At 39.8% G+C, this 19,793-nt stretch overlaps 2 protein-coding genes across 4 annotated transcripts in view; one reads left to right on the top strand and one right to left on the bottom strand.

Moving 5' to 3' along the window:
- The first annotated feature begins 389 nt into the window (after positions 1-389).
- On the top strand, positions 390-7,191 carry LOC108884887 (cytochrome c oxidase subunit 4 isoform 2, mitochondrial). 2 transcript variants are annotated; one of them, XM_051071034.1, is made up of 5 exons: positions 390-562; positions 3,467-3,566; positions 4,955-5,149; positions 6,268-6,399; positions 6,766-7,191. In XM_051071034.1, exons 2-5 carry the CDS (start codon positions 3,467-3,469, stop codon positions 6,897-6,899), a joined length of 561 nt encoding a protein of 186 aa, XP_050926991.1. In that variant the 5' UTR covers positions 390-562; the 3' UTR covers positions 6,900-7,191. The 2 variants fall into 2 exon arrangements, with proteins under 2 accessions (XP_050926991.1, XP_018534517.1); XM_018679001.2 differs by having other exon boundaries at positions 393-562; positions 4,985-5,149.
- An 813-nt stretch (positions 7,192-8,004) lies between these two features.
- The window catches only part of bcl2l1 (BCL2 like 1), a 30,368-nt gene continuing 18,579 nt past the window's right edge, over positions 8,005-19,793 (bottom strand). For both annotated transcript variants that reach the window (XM_051071033.1, XM_018678991.2), the window contains exon 3: positions 8,005-12,309. In XM_051071033.1, coding sequence (XP_050926990.1) covers positions 12,166-12,309 — 144 coding nt within the window. In that variant the 3' untranslated portion in view covers positions 8,005-12,165. The remainder of the gene's footprint in view (positions 12,310-19,793) is intronic.

Genomic DNA, 19,793 nt, shown 5'->3' on the forward strand with positions numbered 1-19,793 from the left:
TGTCTTTCTTTACTGTTTTACATCTACAAACCATTCTCTCACTTTCTCTTACACATGCACACACTGTCCCATTTCCTGCCTACTGTAAATTATAGTCCAGAGTGTGTCCTAATGTAACCTTACCTAAAGCAACACCATCGTCTTGCCTGTATATGAGCTGTGGAAAGAGCGTGGAGGAGAACAGTGAATGAGAGGGAACTAAGAGAGAAAGCATCTTTGTGTTGTCCTCTTGTGTTTTGCCAACTAAACTCAACCCAGTTTCTTTCTGCCTCTGCCAGTCCTATCACATGCTTTGTTGGATTGTTTACTTCCACTGAGTTTAGTCTCCGTCCCCTCTAAGCTCCCTCCCTCTCCCCTGCTTGCTCTCTCTCTCTCTCTCTCTCTCTTTTCCTCCCATCTAGTCTGTCTCACCCGCCCACCAGTTGGTTCCTGCTTAGTTTTATGTGGCGATAAGAGCAGAGACGAAACGGTAAAGAAGGCCTAAACAGCTCCTTTTCTCTCGAGACTTGGTCTTTTGCTGTTGCATCTTCTGATCCAGCTGTTTCTCTCTCTAACAGCAACTGTGAGTATATGTCTTTGCTGAATAAAATAAACAGACTATAATAGCGAGAATGGCAAGAAGTACTTGAGGGGATGACTGAGGGACAGACCGCCCTCCCTCCCCCTTCTCTAACCCCACACAGCTAGGGAGAGTGGCGGACGTGCAGAAAAGATAGTAAACTATGACATCGATCGTGCTGAGAGATTTATAGAAGTGAGAAAATGCGCAGCAGCTGTGTTAGTATGGGAAGCTGAAAAATGATGATAGAATGAAGTATGTCAAACCTGATGGTGCTATATTTATACCAGTATAAAAGCAAAACCTACTGTTCCTTTTTTTTTCTCCATATAATTCAGTGCAGTTTTTGTCTCTGCAGGAATAAACACTCGATTGAATGTTTTTTCTTATTGGACACAAACAATGCTCCCTCCAATGCAATGCAATAAAAAAGACTACTGTATGGAACAAAATAAGGCACTTGGTTTTCCTCAGATATGAGTTAGCAAACAGGTCAAATGTTTCTCCTTACTTCTGTCCCTGTCAGAAGGTCAGCTTGGACTTAAATTGACCAACTGCCAATTTCCGCCATTTTCACTTGCTGTGTACTTTTGTGTGTGTGTGTGTGTGTGTGTGTGTATGGGGGCGTGTGTCCAAGTGTAATATGCCACAGACAAACAGGCGAAAGAACAGAAGCAATGTGAGAGAAACTAAATCTTCAAACATTATTTAAACATAATTCCTTATTACTTGAGACTTGAATCACAGACTGTAAAAATGGGCAGCTCTCCACATTTAGTGCAAGGTCACTGCACTGCTGTACACCGTGAAATGATCTGTTGCGTATCACAGACCCTTAAATTCATCTGGCACTGACATCAAGGACACAATTACTTTTGTAATTTTGCAATTTGTTTTTCATTTTAATAAATATTAGTAAGTATTATTAATGCTGGTGACTTGCACTGGGACCTGGAGCTACCTCAGTCCTTTCTTTTACATGTTTTAAAAGTACTTGTTTATTTTCGCAGAATAAATCTAAAATATCAAAGATCACAAAATGTACTTCTATTTTAGTGGCTGCCTTTTTATTCTATGTTCCACAGCCATGTGTTTAACAGTAAAAGGTAATGAGGCAGCCAGACTGGCAAAAAGGGGATTTGGCATTCATCCATGCCACCTATATAAATCACTTAATGAGATCTACTGATTAACTGTTGTGAAAAACAACACTCAAACACATAAATATATCCACTATATAAAAGAGAATCAATAAATAAATGTTTAGACTACAGCAACAAAAAACATAATGGGTCATAGATATTGTTTTAATAAACTGGTGGCTGAAGCTGCCTAAATGCTCCTCTGTGAGTCATGATAAAAATTTGTTGTGCATTCAGGTGCCGTTGTCCTGTGTAATGACACAAAATGGTTTGTAACAAAATAATATTGCATGTGGACTTGTGCATTCATTGTCCAAGGGTAGTAACTGTACATAAACAAAACTATTACATATGTTTATATTCAACACTGGAAGGACATATGGGAGAAAGACGCATCACACAACACCAAAGACCACAGCAACCTCCCAGAACAAGAACCAGTAAACATCACAAAGGTAGACATCCAACAATGAGTCTCAGGCATGAAAAGCTGGCTGGCACCAGGGCTTGATATGATCCACTCCTACTGGCTGAAGAAGCTAACAGCGCTCCGCGATCACCTGGCAGCGCAAATGAGCGAGCTGCTAACACCAGGCAAACAAAGAAAGAGGTAGGGCAAGGATTAGTGAGTGTCAGAGCCACGATCCAGGAAGAAACAAGAAGCATCCATGAATGCATCAGGAAGATGTCCCCCCAGATGAACTGCTAACAGGGGAAGAGAAAATATTGAGGAAGACCAAGCCCCTCCATGAGATGTATCATCAACAGATAAAGGAAGTGGCTGGCCTGAAGGATAGCACAGAGGCTCTAATCATGACAGCACAATAATAAGATCCAGCGAGGCTGGGGTCAACCGCAGCAGACAGGACCCAAGGTGCAGGCTGTGCAAAGACACCCCTGAGACAGTCCAGCATGTCCAAGAAGCTGGGACAATATACAGGAACATCTGTGCAGAGTATGGATTAGAACCCCCCCACGTCCCAATGAGACATATCACCAAAAGTGGTTGAGAACAACAGAGCTAAGATCCTGTGGTACGACATCTGAGGTCTCTGTCCAGAGGAGTGCAGGTTTAGGAAGAGCTAAAATACTGCACCCAGGCTTCTAGTAGAGGACCCCAGCTTGAAGACATACACACCACCCCCACACGGGAGTGAGAGGGAGTTTTTTGCACTTGCATTTGCACTGTTGAGACATTTATCTTTAAACATTAATCAACATATTACTGAAAAGCTGCGTAAGTGGCTGTCCAATTCATGTTGAAATGACCTTTACTTTGTTTCACTACCAAGAGTACAATATAACAACATACATAACAATATACTATTAAAAATATTTCAGGCAGCATCTGAAGGCAACATTACAGCAGTGGAAAAAAGGAATTAACTCAAGACAAAAATACCTCACAGGAAGGTTTATTTGTCTAAATATATTTATTTTTATGCCTCTGGACTTCAACTTAAAAACCTGATTCAGTGACCCACATCTTAAAGTAGGTGACCCCTTTTTATCACTTCTAAATAGGCTCTTCAAGCATCTGACTTAATGCGGCCCCAGTTATTTTCTCCCATCCATGACAGATAACTGGAAGAAGTCAATTCCATGTATTTGTTTAACTGAGATGATAAGTGCTGATATTTAGCAGTTTGTAAGCAGGTTAATGGTAGAGATTACTTGGATATAAGTAACACAATGAACAAAGTAATGTCCGTGTTGTTTAAATCCGCAATAAACTTGTTCATTTGTGTCATTCACCTGTTTTCAGATGCTCCACCTGACTGCAGGGCGCGTGGGAAGCCTCCTGGCCAGGCGCGCGACTGCGGCCTTTACTGCCAGCAGCGCGAGGATGGCGAGCCACGGTCACGGTACCATGATACTTGTGTTTTTCCACGTCTGCCATCTAACCTATACCGGTGTTCAAAGCAGAATTAAAAGAGCACAATCTTCTCAAGTAGAAAAGTGTTTGTCGTCTGTATGAACTGGATGTTTTATTTTAACTCTCCATAAACAACAAGGTCAGAGTTGGCTGTAGGCTCGCTGAAGGTGCAGGTCTGCAGCCTGTGGTAGAAATTCCAGCTGTTAGGCCGCTGCAAATGTTTATATCCAACTATAGCACAGGGGCACATTTGTTTTGGTAGTTACAGCCATTCAAGCGGTGCCTCCATGAGAATAACCAAAATGTCCCCGCACTGCTCGCTTGAATGTGCTTCGAGGTGTCTGCAACCTGAGACTTATCCTGAGCTAATTAAACTAGCCTATCTTTTACCACAGGCTAGATCACTGGATCACGACTGGACCAAAACAGTCACGTGACACAAGCAGTTTGAACACAAATGAATAGGTATAATGTGTGATGTCTACAAAATATACAGTTTGCCCCGAGTTTAAATAGAACAATAACTTTGTGATTTACAAAATTAGTTTTGTTACATTATTCATGTAATTAGAGCTCAACAAGCTGCACCTTCATTTGGGGGGGGGGGGGGGGTATCGCGATACGAGATTGTGGAGGTTTGTATCGCAATGATAAATTTAAAATTGTCTCTCACCCTAACTGTGGTTACCTTATGGTACAAAAGGTAGTGGACCATTTCAGGAAAATTATATCATAATACAGATATTGATACTGATATATTAACACACTTGTCACTTGAATGCAGTGATTACAACTACATTATACAGTAGAATAACTTAATAATTAATTGCAGTAGAGGTATATATTATATTATATTATATTATATTATATATATATATATATATATATATATATATATATATATATATATATATATACCTTCCATCACTGAGGATTTAATTGTGTCCACCAATATCACAGCTATCAGAATTTGTGACATACAGACTGGGGAACTACCATTACTGGTAGCTGCTATCAAGTATGTGAAAAGTATAATAAAATTGCAATTAGGTCACAGAACCATCAGATTCTAATCATCAGATTATTTTATTCAAAAAAGTTTATTTGGTGTGAAGGGTTTGAGCGTAATCATCTAAATTAAGGTGCCTGACATGAGATTTAAAATACCCAGTCTAATTTAAATCCTTAGTATCGTTACATATTCAGTCTGTTTATGTGCCAGAGCAGGAGGCCTCTGTCTATCAAACCAGCAGATGGCGCTGCTGGACTGTTATGACATTACATCCATACACACAGATGGTTCCTGGGGCTATTGTGTCTAAGCCATGGTTTTAGAAATGTGTCTTGACTGTACATTGTTGCATCTGTTGATTCCAGAGGTGACTCCTCTCTCCTCTGTCCCTGCAGATGTGGTAGAGTCCGTGGACATGTCTCAGCCAATGTACTGGGACCGTGTGGACCTCCCTCTGCCTGACAGACCCTACAAAGATACACTGACTGCTACTGACAAGAGCCTGAAACAGAAGGAGAAAGGACCCTGGGGCCAACTGTCGAAAGAGGAGAAGATTGCCTGTAGGCAGCACACAGTACAGTCAAATACACACATCAAAACATATTTAAATACACATCTGTAAATCAATACAGGATGCTAAATATTCACACAAGAGCACACTGCCTTTATTAGTAATGAAAAGTAACTAAGTACGTTTATTCAAGTACTGTACCAAAGTACAATTCTGAGTTACTTGTACTGAACTTGTACCATATTATACCACTTTATATTGTGTTGTGTGAAACACTGTATTTTTTATTCCACTACAATAATCTGATGGATGTAGAATAAAATTTCACCCACCGTAACATTGCTTAAGCTCATAAAATAAAACACATTGTCTAAGAACTTAGATTAAACTGGTGGTTTTTGGCTTAGAGCTGTGTCTAGCTGGGGCCCTTTGTCACATGTTTCATTTCTGACAGAAAGATTTCCCCTCTAAACTTCTCAAATGGTTTCATTTAAATATTTCACAAACAATTATGTAAAGTTTACAGAAAAGTGAAAAATATGGATTGAAATTTGTATAGCAGAGCTTTGTTTTCTTTATTTTCAACCCCCCACTTGTGACTCTTAACTGAGTCTTAAGTATTTACAACTCCTGCCACCTTAACCAGCTTCAACTCTAAAATGCTACTTTTGCACTGATGCATCAGTAGCAATTGAATTATGTTAAATAATATCAGTCACAGGGTATTTTATTTCAGAGCAAGTACTTTTACTATTGATACTTTAAATACAATAATACTTTTGAACCCATAACATTTATAGGGGGAACTTTTGGATTGTTGTATTGGTATTTATACCAATCTGAATACCTATTCTTAAGTAACATTGAGTAACATTATGCTCAGCATTTTGTAGGTTCTGCAGAAGAGTAGAAATGAGGAAGAGAGAGCAATAGTTTGCTCATTATTTGAACTTTAAAAGGTTATTTTATGTCTTTTTTTTTGGCCAAACAGGAAACATGTGGAGAGATAGAGGGGTTTTACACACAAATAACAGTGGTCCATGCAGGTACATGGTCAGCTACCAGGCCAACTATATACTCCTGTATATTGTATTTATTATACTGTACACCTCCCTAATGTTTCCTCTTGATCTCTACATCAGCCCTCTCTCTCTCACCCCCCTGCAGTGTATCGTCTGACATTCTGCCAGACCTTCCCAGAGATGAAGCAGAAGACAGAAGAGTGGAAGACTGTCCTGGGCAGCGTCTTCTTCTTTCTGGGCTTCACCGGCCTGGTGGTCTGGTGGCAGAAAGTCTACGGTAAATCTGCCTGTCAAATCTGACGATGACAATGGAAGTGGCTGTTTCTGCCTCAACATCACTGACTTGGTGCTACTGTGTTCCACTTGGTGCAGGCCTTTTTCACAGCAGACCAGAAAAAGCACAGCTGTAGCTAATAACATTAATGAGGCTCTGTTCCTTTTAAGTATCCCAGTAAGCCAGCATTCACAATACCAGGGTCCTGGATTCATCTAAAGGGGCTGCAGGCTTTATTAGCATTTTCTGCAGCAGCTCCTAGTGAAGCATCATGTTCATGTACACATGACATGTTTTTATGTTCATATTAACTGTATTACAGAGTTCACTGATGTGTGAATGTACCTTTCTATTCCTTGTTTCCTCCAGTCTATCCTGAACGCCCCAGGACCTTTGATGACGAGTGGCAGGCCAAACAGTTAAAAAGGATGTTGGACATGAGGATCAGCCCCGTCGAGGGCTTCTCTGCCAAGTGGGACTATGAGAAGGGTCAATGGAAGTAAAAAGACAGTTGGACTGTGGCTGAGGTGGCACAGAGTCTGGACCTGTGACTCCAGAGTACAGCTTTTTGTCCCACTCTGTGAAGCTGCTGTTGAAGTACACCTGAATTTGAATGTTCCATTATTAATGTTAAAACCACTAGCTTATCCACTGTTAGCATCTCTGGGGTAATTTTACTCTGAGCCACCTCTGGCTTTCAGTCAGCTGCCTCTTCTTCAACCACTGCCGCCTTCTGTCATGGTGATAACTGTGTCCGTCCAGGTGCAACCTTATAATAATAAAGTTTTGCCCGTGTCTCTGTCTCAGTCTTTTTATTATGTGCTGTTAGCTCTGCTCAGGTGCTACTCTGCTTGCTTCCTGTGTGGCAGGGTCATCTTTGTTTGAATTGCATAAAATAAGTTATTAAGACAGGGCGGCTCTGTGGTGCAGTGGTTAGCACTGTCACCTCAAAGTGAGAAGGTTCCAGGTTTTCTGTGTGGAGTTTGCTTGTTCTCCCTGTGCCTGCATGGTTTCTCTCCAGGTACTCTGGCTTCCTCCCTTACCGCCAGTGAAGTCACCAATGAACCTAATGCATGTCTTTGGACTGTGGGAGGAAGCTGGAGTACCTGGGAGAACATGCATACTCCATACAGAGAAGCCTGGGCGAACTGGAGCCTTCTCGCTGTGAGGTGACAGTGCTAACCACTGCACCACCATGCATGTGACAACAACAGAATGTAAATAAATATGGTTAAACCATTGTTGATAAAATCTAAAGGTAAATTGTGTGATTTATTATGATGCATAATATCAGCATGACACAAACTTAATCTCTTACTTTCTAGCAGCATGACTGTCAATCCACCACCTTTCTCCAGACTGAAGTATCTCAACAACTATTTGATGGATTGCCATGAAATCTGTGCAGACATTGAGGGTCAGACTTTTATTCTTGAGCCACCTCAAGGTTCATATTTGTGGTTTTGGGTTTAATGTCTCAATGACATTTGTTTGGATAGTCATGATAATTAGTACATGAATAAACTTCACCTTGGGGATGAATTGTAATAACCTTGCTAATCCTGTGATCCAGTATTCAAGACTTTAGAAAAGACATGAAAGACTCAGTACATCTTCCAGCATGGGTTTTATTAGGTTCAATGTAATTTAAAATTTTACAATGCCATTCTAAGACATACAAATGGACCATTGGACATGGTTGCAATCTTTGATTCTATACTCTTATGATCAACAAAAATGCACCAGAGACTGAACTTTTTGAAAATATCCTTTCACTTTTCACTTTGCATTTCCTTGTCTAGTAGCAGTCCAATAATCCTAAATAATAATATAATAAAAAACCCACAATGAATGACAATGCACATCAATGCAAAGATGGAGTTTAAGGCCATTTGAACGGGCACAATTATGCTTTTTACACCAAATATAAATAATGTTTAAAAGCCATCAGTTCTGTTTTTTTTAAATATGTTACTAAGCTAACATACTACTCTAAAAAGTTTAAATAACTAGCACATATATATATATATATATATATATATATATATATATCTATATATATATATACCGTGCCAATGCTGTCACACTTTCTTCATTTGTGCCTCCTTCAGGAACATTTTGCCAAAAATTCACAACACACATGCACACACTCATACATACACACACACACTCACCTAATGTGTAGGAAGGAAATTAGTTTCAGTGAGGGCCAGGACAGCAGAGAAAAGCCTACAAGCAGCTCCTTGGTGGGGCACACGCTAGAAAGATATATATATATATATATATATATATATATACTGTACTGGAATGTATGAGAGCAGACCTTGGCTAAAAAGATGCTCACGACGCAAGCATGTAGAAGGGGAGACTCATCAATAGTCAATGCAGGGTTTTTTTTTTTTTATTATTATTTTGGAGAAGTATTTGTTCATTTGTTGGCAAATGTGCATGATTGTGTGAACTGTGAAGATGAAAAACAGCAAAAGTCAACATTGATGAAGAGGGATGAGTCCTGCTTTGAAGATGGAGGCACAGCTGCACTGACAATATAGTGATGGATGTTTCACCTGTATATCCAGTTTTTTTTTATTCTCCCTTGCTTTAATGTTTACTCTCTGTGGCTCCACACGGTTGAGTCTAGTGCTGAACCCTTGTTTGATGAGCTTCAGATGGCACCTGCCAGTCTTGAACTAAAGCTGCATTGTGCTTTATTGTTCTGCTTTAGCACATCAGAACATATTGTTGTCAGCTGGAGACAGTATTTGGAATAACATCAAATTTGAAGCAGTTGGAAGATACTGGGACAGGGAGGAGTAACCCCCTCCTTTCTCTCCCTTCTCAGTAAATTAATCGAGCTGCCAGTTGTTGGTGCGTGAAACGCCAGGCGACAAACACTCCTCTGAATCCAGCTTTAAATTAAAGATGGAGAGATGTTTAGAAACAAAGACGAAGGTCTCCTTCTCATCTGACTGGCAGGTGAGTTATATTACAAGCGTGTGTGTGTGTGTGTGGTGCGTTTGTGTGAAGCAGCAGGTGGGCCAGCTGTGACTGACACACGTGACTAGGTGCAGTGACAGCTGGGGGACCGCAGAGGAAGAGGTGGAGCTGGATGGAGGGGGAAAGAGGAGGAGAGATGGATGGAGATTTGACAGACTTGAGTGTCTGGGGAAGACAAGGCGGAGAAGCAGAGGGGTTGGACTGTGAAAGAAATGCATGGATAACTTGGAGTGAGTGTGTGTGAGATGAGATATGAGGGTTTGGGTGTCGAGTTTTACGCTTCTACAGCCACTGACAGCTGATTTGCTTAAGATGGTAAACAGACACATTTTGACACGTTTCTCACCAAATTTAACTCAAATCACTTCTGATGCAGAACTGCTTTGTCTCCTCAGGCAGCTGCTTCATCAGTTTGCTACATAAATCTGATCAGACTGTGATGTTCACTCTGGTGCTAAGATGAAATCGAACTGTGACTGTAAGATCTGACAAATGGTTAAAAAATAAGGAATGGTTATTGGATTAGCACAGAGTGAGAAAAAACCCAGCAAAAATAGTTTTCAACATTGCAGCACATGATTAGGATTTTATTGCAAAATTATCAGTATAAATGACTCTGATGCTTTATTTTAACCCTCCCCCCATTGAGCAGTGTATAGAAACAACTGTGGGTGATGTTAATGTTTATTTTCTTGATTATTCTATTAATCGTTTAGTCGATAAAACGCCAGGAAATAGTGAAAACGTCTGTCATGACCGCTCAAAAGCCAAAGATAATCAGTTTATTATCATATATAGAGAGAGACAGACAAGTGTTTTGCTTGATAATTAAGTTATTTTACTGTATAATGTAGTTGTAATCAGACATTAAGATAGTTAACGCGTTACTGCATTATAGAACTTCTGAGAAGCTACTGTAACTGGAGTATGATCAGACAATGATTGACAATAATAATATACAATGTAGTATATCAGTTGCTGTTCGAACTACATTGATAAATTGGCCAGCACACGGGCCAATACAGGCTTACTGCAGCTGTATCATTAAGGAGATTAAGTATCAGCCTAACAAATCCAGAAACTGTCAGATCAGAGTCTTTAGAAACATGAAGAGTCCATTATTTTTTATACTTATTATTGAGCTCTTTGTTTATTTATAAATTCTGCCTCTTGACTCGCAATGACAATTGAGCCAATTTGCTGACAAAGGCCCTGAAAGCTGGTGAACTGCTAGACCTTGAAAATGAAAAAAACTATGAAACTAAGCTCAGCATGTCTTCATTAAACGTGCCTGTGAATAATTTACAAAATTTCTAATGACAGATGGTAAGAATGTGATCATGTATGTAACTGTTTATCATTTAACACAACTGAAGCTGTGTCATTGTCAATCAGTCATTGACTATACACCAGATGTGTCATTAAAACACACTTTTAAAATGTCTTTATATCTGATTACAATCAAATGTGTTACAAACCATTTATGAATTGTAGTTAAGTTGTTCATACACACATAATAGAGGGGCGGGGGTTAAAGTAAAGAATAAGCAAATTGACAGCTTTACATCCAAATATCCAACTCTTAAGACTGTTGAAACTGAAGAGTCTTTCAGGCTGCTGAAAGATCTTTCTGAGTGTCGCTGTGACTGGTGACTGCTCGGTTATGTGTGTGTTGCTACAGTATTTGCTGCATTCTCTAGCTACTGTGTAGTAAACATGGAGGGTCTGAGCCATGGCGCCCTGCTTGTATGAACTGCAGTTACACTGATTCTGAGAACTTGCCACACACGCAGTGGTCTGCCGGTCAGCAGGCTGACTAAACACAACAGGATCAAACCAAGGCCAAGTGTGACCATAAAGCACAGATCAGCGGGAGCAGTGGGGTTTTAATGGTTCAGAAATCCAAAACCAAACGCACCAACAAACACAAACAAGCAGAGGATTTAGTTTCCCATTAAGGTTTCTAGTTTAAGACTCCACTGTTTTGTTAACTAAGACCTGTTTGACTCTTTTTCAGTTACCATTCATATAAAACCTAGAAGCATGAAAGACAGGGCAAGATAAAACAGTGTATCAGTGTACGGAGGATTATGATGTTATACTGTATGTGTTGGTGATCAGGATGGCTGAGAACTACAGAAGCTGTTCAGGGGCAGGTGCTACAGCCTCCCCTGCTTTCACTCTCCATATGGCACATACAAAGCTATTGTAGAGCTGTCTGTGGGGACGTGCGACAAAACAAGCTTCAAGATGAGACATGTAGAACAGTTCAGGCTGCATAGCACAATGACCCTTTGTCAGGCAGGTTTGGGTTAACTGTGGAGAGACTCTCAATAGCCTCTTTTGAGAATGAAAATGGGAAAAAAAAATTTGTTAAAACTAATACATACATACAAAAAGGAAAATGATACAGGAACAACTGGAGAACATGGAAAGAAGGAACAAATGGTTCAGTGAATGAAAGAATAATATGCCTGTCTCTGTATAACCACACATTTTTCATCAGGGTGAAGGTTAAGGTGAAAACATGAATACTAATAACTTTTCCTCTTCTCGGTCTTTTTCTCAAAAGTCCAACAACATGTGAGGATTCTCAGTCCACTGTGGGATGTGTGTGTGTGTGTGTGGGGGGGTAAACATTATCAGCAGTTCTGACAAGACAAACAGGACCTTCATTTTAACTTCTGCGGCGTGTACGTTGAGGGTAGTGAAGGAGGCAGGTGGAGAGGGTCATGGGAGAGGAGTAGTAGGAGGGCTGTCGTCTGTTTCCTCTCACAGGCGCTTCTGAGCAATCAGTGAGCCCACCACGACCCCGGTCACCAGGGTCATCCCCGCCAGCAGCCACTTCTTGAAGCTCTCCTGGGACCTCCTGCTCTCTGCTGCTGCATCCTGCCCAAAGATTTCTGCAAAGCGCTCCTGGAAGACAAAAGTGAGAATAAAGGGTTAATACCTGAGTATTTGCTGCTGACTATGTGAGGAATATTAAAAAAAATCCGACATGCATGTACACTTCCCAAAACTCCCCAGTCAAAAAAAGAAAAAAACCCCATAAGGCGGTTTAGAGAGTCAGGTAGATTCCCTTTTGTAAAGGTCTCTAGGTCTCAAACAGGCAGACGGCTGTTCAGACACCCACAGCTGTGTGTCCGTATGACTGTCAAAACCCACACATTCATGTGTGGAAATTTCCATCCACCGAAGCAATCATACAGGTAACACACCATCACAACCAGCAAAAAGCCCCAAAAGCCACCTGCATCAAAGCTGTGCACTCTAACAACAAGATCTCATTGATTAAAAGGAAAAATCCACATCATTAACATTCAGAGTTAGGACCCGGTCACGACAGCTCTTGCTTTAAAAATTTTCCACCAATCCTCCCCTCCCTTCCCAGGCATCCCATCAGTTCAGCAGCAGGTCCCCGCACAAGCGTTGTAGTTGCTGACATTCTTTCCCACCGTTGTCCTCGCTGCCAAGCCTACACTGACGCCCACTGAAATCATTTCCTGGAAATGAGCTGTGGAGCATGCAGTTCTGATCTCTGGCCACATGGAGGCACCAGTGAGGCAAAAAGTCTCATACAAAACACAACAGTGGATCAGCTGAGGTGGATATGGCCTATGAAGGCACTAGTGCTAATGTTCATGTTGTCCATATTTCTTAAGAGTCAGTGCTTCACCTCAGTAGATACAATTAGTGAGGCTAACGGACCCTCTTAAGAGCTAATCATAAGAATGTAACCAGAACAAATGTCAACTGTCTGATTCAGATGTTTGACTCTTAGTCAGAGGAGGACTGAATGGGCGGGACAGAAGGTCTTTTGAGGGTGGCGGTGGGGGGCTGTTACTGGAATCTGCTGAGAGAGAGGACAGGAACAAGAAAGTGAAAGGACTAAAATGGAATCACTGAAACAGATAAAGAATGGAGGGGCAGAGGTTGTTGCTGGAAACAGAGTAATAAAGCAGGGGATATAATTGTAGGTGTATAAAAGGGGGTTTGTTGGTGCCTGTTCCAGAAAGTGGGTTTAACAAACTCTGAACTCAAACCTGAACTCAAGTTAATTAAACTTGAGACTCCTGACCCCGAGTTAACCATGCGCATGGTGACTGACTGTGTCCATCATCAACTCAGCTCCAGTGTCACAATTCACCATGGCAACTGGTAAATAAAGTGCAGAATCTCCATTTTCATCTAGACATAGAAATATGAACGTGTGCATACGCATGATATATTCAATAAAAAGAGTCAAAGTGGTGAAAAGAGTTTTGAAAAGATTTTTTCAGTGTTGTCAAGTTATTCATCATTTACCAGACTTGGTGAGACATCATTTATTTATGAACCTACTTGTAACTACCTCACCCAGGAATAATGATTTACACAATCTGCAGTAAAAAGATGTTCAGGTTAAAACAAAGGTTAAATGGTTTTTTAAAGGTCTACTTTACATAGTAAACTTGTCTTGTATTTCATCATGTATTAGATTCAGAACTTTAATGATTTGTCTATCAATCAACTGGTGAAAAAATGAATCAACAACTATTTAAATTATCAATTAATCATTTCTTTCATTTTTATATAGTCACAGCTTCTAAAAGATTTGCTGCTTGTTTGTCAATTATGATAGTAAACGGAATATTTTTAGGCTTAGGTAAAGAATTTGAATGTCATCTTCCTATCCTCTGATAACAACATTTTCTGACATTTCATTGATGAGATGATTAATGGATTCATTGTGAAAATAACTGTTAGTTACAGCCCCAAAGAGATTAAAAAACAGAAATACTGATAAACTAACTGAAGTTAGACTGCTAAATACAGTATTGGCCAATGAATAACAAATACATTATTTTTCTACTGTAAAATCTCCCACTTTACTAAAATAACTAATTAAAAACAACCTAACTGATCTATATTGAGATTGTTTCCTTGATGTGTAGAGTCACAGTGATGAATGTGAGGGAAGAGATCATTGTGTAAAGAAATGTTGTGTTTAGTGGTAACACTAGTAAAGACAGAATGATCTAATATCCAGGATTTTGATCTTCCTCTCCTGAAGTGATTCTCTGCAAATTAATGAGCTTTGATATCGATTGGATTAATGAGGAAATGAGACATCGTGTCCAGCAGCTCCTTAAGGCGTCAGTACTGTGGCGTAGGGGAGGGGACCTGCCAGTGAGCAGAGTTTTCAGTTTGGGCCCAGATGGACGTATGAATGAAACAATATGAGGAAGTAAAGGGGGAGTGAGAGTTACAAATCAGAGGGTTTACAGAGAGAAAGGGCCTAAGGGAAGTAGTGGAGTGAGAAGATGAAGGGATATCACTCCTGGTTTTTCTCCTGATTCAGATTTTTGTTTGATTAATGAGGTGTGGAGTGTAGTTTCTTTCATACCCCCGTGTCTCTTTGTGCCTGACGCGCAATGTTATCACCACAAGTGGCCCCCCGCAAATACAAACTAAAACCTACACAATGAAATGGTGAACTGGTTGCTGAGATCTCAGGAAATGTGCAAACAATGACGCTACATAGTTACAGGATGACTTGTGAATAATCCATGCATGAGAGGGGTGTTGCAGTTGGTGCATTTTTTAAAACTTTGTCATGTCTGTAACAATATGATGCTGAGTTGTGGTTCTGTGGAAACGAATCTTGGCTTTGAGGCTAATATTTCTAAGAATATGCAGGGTGTGAATATGCTGGTGGGAGATAAGGGGGGAGACCGTGTGGTGATGACCTCACTCCTGTGCAGAAACTGACTGACAGCTCAATATATATGTCATCACAACATACTGCGCGATAAACTTTTTAAAGTAACAGCATGATTTGCATTATTTATGTCAGATTGATTTTCATTTTTCTAGAGCCTTTTATTACATACGTCTTAAAGAGCAGGTCTGGTGAGATTCACTTTTTTGTTACTATATATAAATTCCATGAAAAGACCAAAACCAACAATGAACTGATCCTACTAAGAAGTAACCTAATACATATTATTTACCTAACTGATCTATATTGAGATTGTTTCCTTGATGTGTACAGAGTCATAGTGATGAATGTGAGGGAAGAGGTCACTGTGTAAAGAAATGTTGTAAAAACCTATTCAAAACACAGACGTCAGTGAGTCACACTGTTGCACTTGCTGACATGTTCCTTCATTATAAACTATGTGTATATTGTCTTATATGTTTCAAAATCCAAAAGGTGATGACTAAAATAGTAAAATTGACAGTAAAATAAATTACAAACCAAAAAAAGAGACAGAGCCACTGACTGTATTTGTTTACTCCAAAACTTTTGTTGGGACCACTGCCTGAAGCAGTCACTGATCTTTGGATCTAAAGAGCAGTTTGTGAGCTCTGACAGAGACAAGCTGGTCTCATAGTAGATCCATTCATTCATAGTTTCACACAAACACATGCACACTTCTACTTAAAAACACTCAGGGAGCAAAGATCTTTGAGAGGCTTTAACACTTGTGCGTTCAGTCAGCGGTCCCAGTCAATGAGAGGTATTTGAGCAAATATGTAACTTCACAGGAAACTCGGCCCCATCTCATACAAGGTTAACTCAAAGAATTACAAGGAACTGGAACAGTCTATCAAGGCATTGTTAATGATTGTGAGGGATACAAGAGACTCTCTTTACTGGCTGCATAGGAGGAAGCTGCCAAGGAAGTTTAAATATTTGTCTTCAACTTTGACTTCCTGATGGCCTTGATAAAGAACATGAGCATATTTTCAGAAAAGACTATTGGTATAACTTATAACACAGATAACACAGGAGTCAGAGTGAGAAGACAGAGCACAGTGTGCAGCAAGAGGTTGGCTTCAAAACTGTGTTGGAGGAAAGTTGCTTTTAAGCATCATAATCACCGAGCTGCAATTAAGTAAAGGGCTTGGAATTATTCACAAGAGACTGATAAATGGCTCTAAAGTAAATAATGACGTAGTGTAATTACACAGTACTGTACATCACGTAATATGAGTCATTGTATCACTGCAGCCCTTAAGTGTCTTTTACGAGGGCGGCTGACCACTGCCCATCCTTTCCTGTGTAATCTAGAACAATGTGAAGAATGTGGGGGAAGAACAAAACTAGAACACCTTGTGATGATGACAGACACCTGTAAAACAGACATGTCAAGACATGTTGCTATGCAGTGGAGGAAATATATCATGAAGCAATGTGTGTAGATTGTGTAATAGTGTCAAACACATGCGCACTTCTACAAATACTGTCGAAAGCTCAGCATTACTTGTTCAGGTTTGTTTGTATTCATTCATTCAATCACTTGTGGATGTGATGCAGTAGGTAAAGCAGACTGACAGAGATCATAGTTCTCTTTTGACTGTTAATATTCTACTTATTAAGAGAAAATGTGTATATCAGCTTTACTGATCAAATATTTAAAAAGTCTTAATTAGAGGGAATGTCTAGATGAACTAAACAAGACAGTTACCGTAATTTCCGGACTATAAGCCACTACTTTTTTCACACTGCTTTGAAACTTGCGCCTTAAACAATGATGTGGCTAATTTATAGATTTTTACGGGCTAACGAGCTTCATGCCGCAAAAACATTTAGACACCTGCGGCTTATAGACAAGTGCGGCCTGTAAATGTACTTTTTTTTTTTCTTTTTAAATTTAGTGGGTGCGGCTTATAGTCAGGTGTGCTCAATAGTCCGGAAATTACGCTACTTGAATAAGCAAGACCATGACTCTTCTTAGAAATACTCAAACAGAAATGCTACAGTGCTTAAAACAACTGCTACCAGAATCCCCACAAATGTGTCTGTTATGACATAAATCTCTCATGCCAGTGCTTACTAAAGCAGAGTCTGGGCTGGCAGCTACTGGTTTTATCGCAGCAGTCCAGTTTTAAGCGACAGGAGAACTCAACATCGAACCCAAAAAAGGCAACATAATTTTCTGAAAAAGCCGTGCACTGTCACCATTACTCAAAAAGGAGAAAAAATGTGCATTTGATTGGAACTATTTTCAGCTGCGGATTAATACACATTTGGTGCTTTAATAAATATTTTAGGCAGCAGGACAGTGTTTCTACAGTGGTCATGTTCATGGTAATGAAGTAACATGTCACCCAGTACTACACTGGGGCTCATTAAGGTGTTTAATAGTTTCTGAACGACAATGGGGCATATAGCTCAATAAGATATATCATGTTTTGATACTTGTTTTGATACTTGTTATGTTGTTGTTATTGTTTGTTGTTACACAAGTGTATTACATACTTAGTGGGACACATTGATTGTTGGTTTTAGTTTTTCATAGATTCCCTGTTGATAAGAAAAATATAGAATATCACCAGATTTATTCATTAGACTTATATATATACTTATATATAATAGACTGATACTGAAAATATGAAAATATGATAATCCATTATGTTCTAAGCAAAACATGACCATTATCTTATATACATTATGGGTGCAGGATATAGCATATTAGTCTTTAAGTTCTATTTTCCTCTGAATTACAATGCTGGAGTATTAATTCCAAATAAAATGCAAGTTTGTGTTTTGAATGTTCTACAGCGTGAAATTAACAAATAGCATGAGAAACTACTTGTGTATTTTCTGGTCATATCCCACTTTGGATGACACAGGAGTTACCTGGTGAAATGCTTACGGCCTTGAAAAACATGCAAAGTTAAGTGGTATAGATGATCTTTGATCTGTGTTTGCAGAGCCAGGCCTCTTCAAGTGTTGGTGATAGCTATGGTTGTCAGTGATTCAAATGAGATGTCCTACACAAACAAGGACAAAGGCAGAGAAACCACATCTGTCCCATTCTGTCCTGCCCTCTCCTCAGGCTAAACTCTCTGATCTGTTAATGCAGCTGGTCTGTGACATTTTTGTGGCACGTGTAATATGGAAACTTGCCCAAACCTGTCTCTATCACACAATCACACACACACAATGAATCAACAGTTACTACTCAGAGATTGGACATGGACATGGATCATCCACTGCAGACAGTGACTTACCATCCTACACAATCTGAGAGGGCTCTTTACTATTTGATGTTCATTTAACATATTTGAATGGACAGCTAGTCTTTCCTTTGGTGGTACTGATGCCATCAATGGTACCAGGATGCTGTGGTCACACATCACGCCATTATTTAAATTCAAGTTTAAATAATCTGTCATTTTAATGGCAGTGTCTGCAGCTACATACTGTTGTTCCTGCTCTGCACTTTTGCATTTAAACACATTATTCAAAATATGATTAATAAAAAAATCACTTTTCTGTTTGTCTGCCTATAAACTCAATTTCTTAACTTGAGAATCAGAAAATGAGGAAAAATAAAAGAAATTCATTTTACCATTAGCAGAATGTGTGAGGGCCCCTGCTTTATGTCTTTACCAGCATTACCAGTCAGCTCACTATGCACATGTCAAGGCAGCACTGCTGGTTTGATATGCTCAATCTCCCCTAGTCCCACCTGGCAGGTAAACCCTGTCTTTATCTGCTCTCTCCCTTTCCCTTTCACACGGTCACACCTTTATTTCTTTATCTCTGCTCTGTTCCCAGAGGAAATCAGGTGCTAGGCAGCAGCCTGCAGAGTGCTTTCAGGCCTCATCTGTTTCTTTTCTGCTTTTCTACGTCTTTAACTTTCTCTCTCTTTGTTAGCCAGGGAAAAAACAAGGATGAGAGAAGGATTAGCTCATGAAAGCAAAAGGTTGGATATAAGAGAGAGAACAGGAGAGAAATAGCAACGGGGCACAGGGAAGGAGATTCTGCAGTTGGTTGCCACGGCTACCAGAAAGCAGCTGATTAGCGTGTGTGATGTGTGTGAATGTGTTTGGGGCCTGTAGGTCCATCTCTGTGGCTGATAAATGGCCCAATACTACATGTGGAGAAAGGAGCATTTTAACGATCATTAGCAGTAGCTTCCCATTCATCAGCTCTGACTTGTCGGTTGCTCCGGTGTTGCACCATAACAAGCTGCAACACAAATCCCCTGATGTTGAAACCCCCTGAACACGACACGCATGCACACGCACACTACACACACACCAGACATCGATTAACACCCCACATCCTGTTCCTTTTATGCAAAATGGGGCTGAAGACGGACTGAAATTCAATAACTTGGGGACACTTTGAAAATAGTACAGTGTGTTAATATCAGCAATCATATGTGCAATCGTTATATCAAGCTAAGTGGTGATGGGAACAGGTCACATGAACAGACACAGAAAGATCTGTTTATCTCCTTAATTATTTCAGAAAATTAAAAATGACACACAAATGTTGACTCAATCCAAACAAACAATTTTCAGTGGATGGTAGTATTTATAAATGCTTAAACAATTAAATGTCTAATCAGTTCACCAAATTAGACAACAATAATTTTGGTGAAGTGACTTGAATTTAC

Source organism: Lates calcarifer, linkage group LG6 (genome assembly GCF_001640805.2).
Source record: "Lates calcarifer isolate ASB-BC8 linkage group LG6, TLL_Latcal_v3, whole genome shotgun sequence".
Classification (NCBI taxonomy): Eukaryota; Metazoa; Chordata; class Actinopteri; family Centropomidae; genus Lates; species Lates calcarifer.